General features: G+C 57.4%; 1 protein-coding gene and 1 pseudogene across 2 annotated transcripts in view; both read right to left on the reverse strand.

The window, feature by feature from the left end:
- ANO10 (anoctamin 10) overlaps positions 1–7,205 on the reverse strand; it is a 63,298-nt gene that overhangs the window by 1,613 nt on the left and 54,480 nt on the right. For both annotated transcript variants that reach the window (XM_006169761.3, XM_006169762.3), the window contains 2 exons: positions 1,634–1,750; positions 254–336 (listed from right to left, as the gene is read on the reverse strand). In XM_006169761.3, coding sequence (XP_006169823.1) covers positions 277–336; positions 1,634–1,750 — 177 coding nt within the window. In that variant the 3' untranslated portion in view covers positions 254–276. The remainder of the gene's footprint in view (positions 1–253; positions 337–1,633; positions 1,751–7,205) is intronic.
- Positions 3,113–3,576, reverse strand: LOC102495475 (60S ribosomal protein L21 pseudogene; annotated as a pseudogene).

Below are 7,205 nucleotides of genomic sequence, written 5' to 3' on the forward strand. Positions count from 1 at the left end.
ATGGTCCACCCGACACCCGCCATGGAGGCCCGGCGGGAAGCCCCCTGGGATGCTCCTGAGAAACTCGCTGCCCTGGCCGTGGTCCGGGCCTGGAGCTTGGGAGTGGCGGCGCAGAGGAGGCAGGCGGTGGGGCTCTGGTGCAGGTGGCAGCAGGAGGGCCGGGTGGGGCCTGGGCGCAGCCTGGACGGGGCGGGCTGGGGAGCCGGGGACGGCTGGGCTAGCCGGGGTGGAGGACCCCGCCCCCGGCTGCCCCCTGCCGCGGCTCCCTCAGGTGGCTCAGGTCGCCTTCTCCTCCCATGGCTCCTCCTTCAGGTTCTCGGCCACCAGCTTCATCTGCTGTGGAGAGAGCACACTGCGGGTGAGCGAGAGGCCCGGGCAGCTGTGCGTGGGGAGGCTGAGACCCTCTGAAAGTGCCAAGGCTGAGCAGTGGGGACCGAGGGGCAGGAGGGACCAGCACGTGAGTGGGAGCCGGGAGGCAGACAGTGGGGCCTGGACAGGTCTGAGCCGCAGGCCCTTCTCATCTCGGAGTGCTGGACGGGCTGACGCGCTGGGCCAGAACACAGACGGCCAGGCCTGCCCCCGGCCTGCAACCCCGCTTCCTGTCTCATAAAACCAAGACAGAGGACAGCGGTGCGAGGGGCTCCCTGGCTGCGGGCAGGAGGCAGGACCTGGCCCGGAACCTGTCTGCCTTGGGCGCGCACCTGGACCATGCTTGAGGTCTGTGCTAGGGTGGGGCTGGGGGGAGGGTGAAAATGAGTAACTCAAATTTAATTTAAACATAATAATTATTCATAAGCAACAATTTCTATTGTTGGGCTTACTGTCAATCTCTGGCCACTTAACAGCTAGGACAGGCCAGGCACTGAGGTTTCTTGTTTTTATTTATTTATTTATTTATTTGCTAGAAGGTGTGTGGGTTTGACAAACGAGGGGAAGCACCCCCAGTGGAAGGTGGTCCTGCGTGCCTTCTCCTCCATTCCTCCCACCTGTCAGGATTTGGGGCACGCACACATGCTCCTGGAGTGTTTTCAAATAGCCGGGTCCAGGAGTCTACCTGCGGTGGCCGGTGGGAACGGATCCTTTATCCGCTAGGCTACTGGCCGGCCACGGAATCCTCTGCCTCCTGCCTCCTGCCTCCTCCCTCCACAGGCAGAGACTCACCACGGCCGGTACTGCAGCACGGCCCCTCCCTCCCTCCCTGTTTCTGGAGGAACGTGGAAATCAACAGGAAGCAGCTTCTTTGGGGCGACGTTTGCTGCCTCCGCTCCCACTCGCACCCTTCGGCACGCCCTGCAAGTCTCTTCAGGACCCTGTCCCTCAGTTCCTGCTCAATGCATCCGCGGAGGGCAGAAGTGAGCCCCAGCGACGGCCTCGGGGTGATCCTCAGAAACCTCTGCCTTGCTCTTTGGCAGAATCTAGCTCTGTCCTTTAAGGGACTGGACTATCGCCCGGCCATTCCCGTCTGCCTCGTGTAGATCTCTAAACCCGCTCGTTGCTTGGTTCTGGGACAGGCTGCGCTGGGCCTGTGTTTGCATAGACTGGCCCCTCCCGGGCTGGGCCAAGTGCGGGGCGCGGCCCCTCTGCATTACGCCGGTCTGTCTGCTAGAGACAGTTTGTCCCGGGCGGCGCTTACCTGCTGCTTGAGCGCCTCCAGAGACTCAAACTCCAGCCGGGCCAGCTTCACTTGGATGTGCCGCGGCTTGTCGGGGATGGCGAATGCAAGTATGAACTTCCAGGCCAGGATGGCGTGCTGGAAAGACAGGGCACAGTGACGAGCTGGCACGCGCGAGGGAGCCACCGGCGTCTCCGCGGACCTGGCAGAGTTCCCGGCTACTGCTCTGTGAGGCAGTGCGACTCCCGTCTAATCCACCCCACACGTCCGTGTAGTAACTCCTGGCTGGCCTCCCGGTGACGTCCCAGACGAGGGCTCGGGGAGCGGGACCCCGCAGGCTGGCTGTGGTTGCACAGCTCGGAACACGCCGAGTGTCCGTGCCCCAGATCCCAACAGGACGGGGAACGGAGACGGTGGCCCGACCACGCCCCAGCCCGTCTCCCTCCCTGTCTGTCTAGTGAGGGGCAATTTATAAAAAGAACGATGGATCCGCTTTGCCTTTTTCTTTAAAATGCCATTCCCACACTGATGCCATATGCTGCGCCAGGGTCTGACAGGAGACAGTCCCTTCCCGTGCTGCCACAGGGTCTCAGCGTGCCCCACCCAGTGACACCCTCGAGCCCTCTGCAGGCCACTGTGGAAACGCAAGGACCGACCCCTCCACCCCACGGAGTGCGGTGCAGTTTCTCAGCACTTCAGACCTGGAAGCTGGCTGCCACCTGCAGGGCCTCGCGGGGCTTCTGTGTGACGTGACGACACGCGTCACCACTGTGCCGTCGGCGTCCTTCCGTCAGGACCCCGGCTTCCGATGTGCAGCCGCGACTGCCCACGCTGCCCTAAATCCACCCACCTCCGGTCTGATAAACTCCCCAGAGATCCGAGCGACCGCTTGCCTCTGTGATGACAGCATGAGCTACTAAACATGAAACGTCGAGGATTTGGGCTCCGGCAGGTGGCATGGTGGTTAAGGGCTCTGGACTCCCATGTGGCTGACTGCGGTTTGAGTCCCGGACCCGGTGGCTTGCTTTCTCATTCTTTCTCTCTCTCTCTCTCCCTCCTCCCCTCTCTGGTCAAATTAAGCAAATAAAAAAAGTTAAATAAAATAATTCTTTTAAAAATGTTGAGGATTTTTTTTTTTTTTGGAGAGGTTTTTGCTATAGGGCACATACACTCGCTGGAAAGACAGAGAGAGACAGAAAGCGAGAAATCACATCTTCCCCCAGGAGGATGGCCACACCACAATCCCTTCTCCTCCATTCTCCTCTCGAGATCTTGGGCACGCATGCACAAGTGCCCAGCGTGAGTTTTAAGCCACCAGGTCCAGGACTTGAACCACGGTCGACTACATGGGAGTCCAGCAACATAGCCATTACGCTAACTGCTGGTCCTCAAAAAAGTCAAGGATTTTTAAAGGCAAGAAATTATTAAACAGTATTAAGGAAGTTAATGAAAGAGAATATTGCATCAATTTTTATATTTTTTAATAGACCACAGATTATTTTTAACACCCATCATGCCATGAATTCATAGGGACTGGGTTCCAGTAGCTCAGGCCCCTTTCCAGTTCTCACAGTGGCTTCTCCAGGTGGAGCAGGCTGAAGCCTCAGTTGAAGCCAGGTCCCTTTCTCTTTGGCTTCCTTCTTTTTCTGGTCATTTTCCTTCACACGTTTTAGGAAGCTATCTCTGCTCTTAGAATGCTTAATATGCTCAGTACGCACATTGATTCTCTTGGCAAGAACCTTGCCCTTAACTTGTTTGTTCACAACAATGCCAGCAGCATGCTGGGTAACATTGTAGACCCTTCCAGTCTTGCCATGGTAACATTTGTGGGGCATTCCTTTTTGAACAGTACCCATTCCCTTGATGTCTACACTATCACCTTTCTTGTAGATTCGCATGTATGTCGCCAAAGGAACCACTCCATGTTTTCGAAAAGGCCTAGAGAACACGTATCAGGTGCCTCTCCTCTTTAAATCATTTTGGTGAATTACTGGAAGATGGCGGTTCCACCCAAAAGCCATCAAATTATTGACAAAAATAGGCAGTGAAGAAGGGGTAAACAGGACCAGCAGAGGGCATAATGGTTACATGGCTGGGTTCCCACGTAGTCGACCGTGGTTCAAGTCCCAGACCTGGCAGCTTAAACTCACGTCGGGCACGGATGTGTGCATGGCCAAAATCCCAAGAGGAGAATGGAGAGGAGATTGCAGCGTGGCCACCCCTGGGGGTGCTTTCTCACTTCCTGTCTCTCTAGAGGGCACACGTGCCCTATAGTAAAAGTCTCTCCAGTAATAATAATAATAATAACAACAATAAAGGAAAGAACGAACAGCAGACGCACCAGACACACCTCACGGTGGCACTGTCCAGGAGGGTGAGGGCTGCCCAGGAGTAGCTCTCCCGGGAGGGCGCGAGGCCGTGACGGGGAATCGGCAGAGCGCCGGAACGGTGGTAAGCCACCGGAAGACTAGAAACAGCGGGACCCCAGGCAGGCCAGCACTGCGGGTCTCAGGAGAACCTGCAGCAGGCCAGGGTGTGCCCGAGCTGGGGCCGCCAGGACCAAAGAGGGGCTGGAAGAGCTGACTCGGCTGTGCGGCAGGAGGCCAGAGGCTGCGGTTCTGAACCACTGGCCGAGTCGGCTCCGAATCAGGACGGTCAGGGAAGGCTGCACCGAGCCGGTGTTCCACCCCACCGGAGTATGACAGGGTGTCACAGGAGGCAATCCCTCTGGAGAGCTCTCAGACAAGACGCAAACGAAGCCAGCGGATGAACAGAAGTCCCCCACGAGCTTCAGAACCTGCATGGCCCCCAGCTGTGGGCGTCCTCCGGTCCTCCGACCCTTTCTCTCGCCTAACAAAACTGCACTCAGGAATCCTTAAAAACAAAAGCGAGAACAAGGCGACCAGGCGAGCAGGGACAGGCCCCTGGAAGCAGGCAGCCGGGAAGTGTGCCCCCACTTTGGGGACCAGCTTGGCCGCTTATTGGATGACTAGGCGAGGCTCCTGCAGGCCTCGGTGCTCTGGTTTTATCTGAAATACTCATAAAACTCATAACCTGAAAAGCGCTATGGCCAGCCTTGGCCCGGTGGTGAAAGTGCTGGTGAGGTCGGCCCTTCTGGCCGACTGCGTGGTTCCAACTCCCAGACCGAGCGGCGTGGAGAACACCTGGGAGCATGCGCATGCACGTCCAAGACCCCAAGAGGAGAGAACGTGGAGGAGGCTTGTGATGTGGCTACACTCCGTGGTGGGGCTCTCTCACTTTCCTCCTGCCTGCCTGTCTCTCTCCAGCGAGCGTACGTGCCCTCGGCAAATTTAAAGAAGGAAAAGTTGGTAAGGATTAGACAATATTATCAAGACGTGAGGCCATTTTAAGTGGCGGGACACCTAGCAACGTGAGTTTGAGTCGCTCTCCATGGTTTACTTTCCGAGACGTGTAAGTGCCTTCGCGAGGAGGGCGGCGTGACGGGTGGTCCGTCTTTAGTCTTTAGTGGACGTGACTTGCTTCTATGGGGGGATTTACGTGAGAGAGAAGGCAGGATCCCTTCCCTAATGAATACGCCCCGCTGACTCCAATCCCCACCTGCTCACACTCGCTGCTTCGCTGAGTAAACAGACCCTAACCAGACAACCTACGGTTCAGAGACTCCAGCTTTTTCTCTGGGATGCGGGAATGACAGAAGCTGGGAACTGCTGCTCTGTACTCCTCAGCTCTGCAATACGCAGAGCGCACTCACTCTGGCGGGGCCAGGCTGCTTAGGTGTGGCCTTGGCCACCGCATCCTGACCTCTCCGGTCTCTCGTACAATTTCCCCACTCTGCTGCGCTCCCAGAAGTTCCAATCACAGGTTCGTTTGCGTTAACTCACGTCTTTTGTGAAAAGCAAACACCTGGCAAGGCGAAGGCGCATGGGTTGTTCAGATCCGGGAGAGTCCATCTCACTGGCTGGTGCGAGCAAGTTCTCTCCTGTCCTCCACCCTGCACTCCCCGGCAAACAGAAGTGAAGTCAGCCCGCCTAGCCTGCGGGGCTGTGAGCCCTGCATCCATGGAGCCGGCCGATGCAGACGGAGAAGATGAGGCTGCTGCCGGCGGGTCCCACGTGGCTGGGCCCACAGTGGCCACCTCCGTGTCGGACACAGCATGGCTTTCTTGTCTAGACTAGGTTCTCGAAATGACACAGCTATGTACAAAGCCTGTGTGTGTCGCATTAGGTCACAAGTAATCAGAGGGTGCAGAGCCCATGGAGGGGGCTGGCTGGCGGCTCCGTGACAAAACAGCCCGTGAGGCGGCCCTACACAGCAGGTCCCTGTCTGGAGACCTCCTTGAACATGCCAGGCACATGTGCACCCACGGTCCAGAGCTGGCGGAGGCCTTTAATTCTGGTGCCCATGGCGGTCCCAGAATGGACTCCCTTGGGCGGCCGTGCCCCGGGGCAGTGTGGGGAAGATGCCTGGCAGAGAGCAGAGGCCGACCTCCAGGAGGAAGGGCAGCGAGGAGCAGGAAGGAGCCGCCACGCCCACAGCAGGGGAGCACGGCGCCGCCCTCCCCGCTCCCTACTTGGGGCTGCCCTTTTATTTCCAAAGCCAGGATCCAGGACTGAGATGGAGCGTCACGAGGGGCTGAGTAAGTAGGCTTCTGTGGTCTGGCCCGGCTGTCGACAGCGCTGAGAACACTGTGGTTTGAAGAACCGGCTTCTCGAATGCTGCCCTGCCTTCCACACAGCTGGTCTGTGTCAAGGCTGGAACTGTCCTGTGCTAACTGACCTGAGAGAAAATTGTAGAAAGCATTTAGCTATCCTCACTTGTTTACTTACATAAAAGAGAACCCGAGAGGAAACGGAAACCTTACCGTATTTGAATAAAACACTGGGAATCGGTAGTGGGGAGGAGCCTGTCTACGAGAAGGCGCTGAGCTGTGGCGTGACTCCTCACTGATGGTCTTTAAAAGCGAGACTCACAAAAATCAAAAGGACACGTCAAACCAAACAGGAGAAGGAGGAAGGGCCGGGGAGGGTGAGCAGGGTTTGGGAACTAAATGCCAGGGAGCCGGCTCTCTGCGGCAACATGCGCCAGGCTCTGACCAGAGGGAAGGGGCGGAGACCAGAGGTCAGCACTCCGCAGCCCCAGGTCTCCCGCGGCCAGCCACCAGGGCAGGGCTCCCCTGCGGCCCTGCAGCCCACCGAGCCCTGGGAGTCTCGGGCCAGGGCACAGACAGCGAGGGCAGACATTGAGTTTTGTGAAACCCTAGGAAACCTGTGACATGATCGGCAGTAGCAGCTGTTTTGTAGCAGTGTGTTCCCAAGCCTGTCTCTTCTGAAACAGAAAATGCAAGTTACAGCTGGGTCCTTAGCACTCTGAAAAGCTAACTCGACCCTGCGGTTGGGGGTCTGCGGCATTTTATTTATCTTACTTTTGTTTGGAGAGATTTTTCTATCAGGCACGTGCGCTCGCCAGAAAGACAGAGACAGACAGAGAGACAGAAAGCGAGAAATCGCCTCCCGGGGGGGATGGCCATGCCACAATCCCTTCTCCTCCATTCTCCTCTCGGGATCTTGGGCACGCACGCACATGTGCCTGGCGTGAGTTTAAGCCACTGGGT

This window comes from Tupaia chinensis, unplaced genomic scaffold (assembly GCF_000334495.1).
Source record: "Tupaia chinensis unplaced genomic scaffold, TupChi_1.0 Scaffold147500_1, whole genome shotgun sequence".
In the NCBI taxonomy this organism is placed as follows: domain Eukaryota; kingdom Metazoa; phylum Chordata; class Mammalia; order Scandentia; family Tupaiidae; genus Tupaia; species Tupaia belangeri.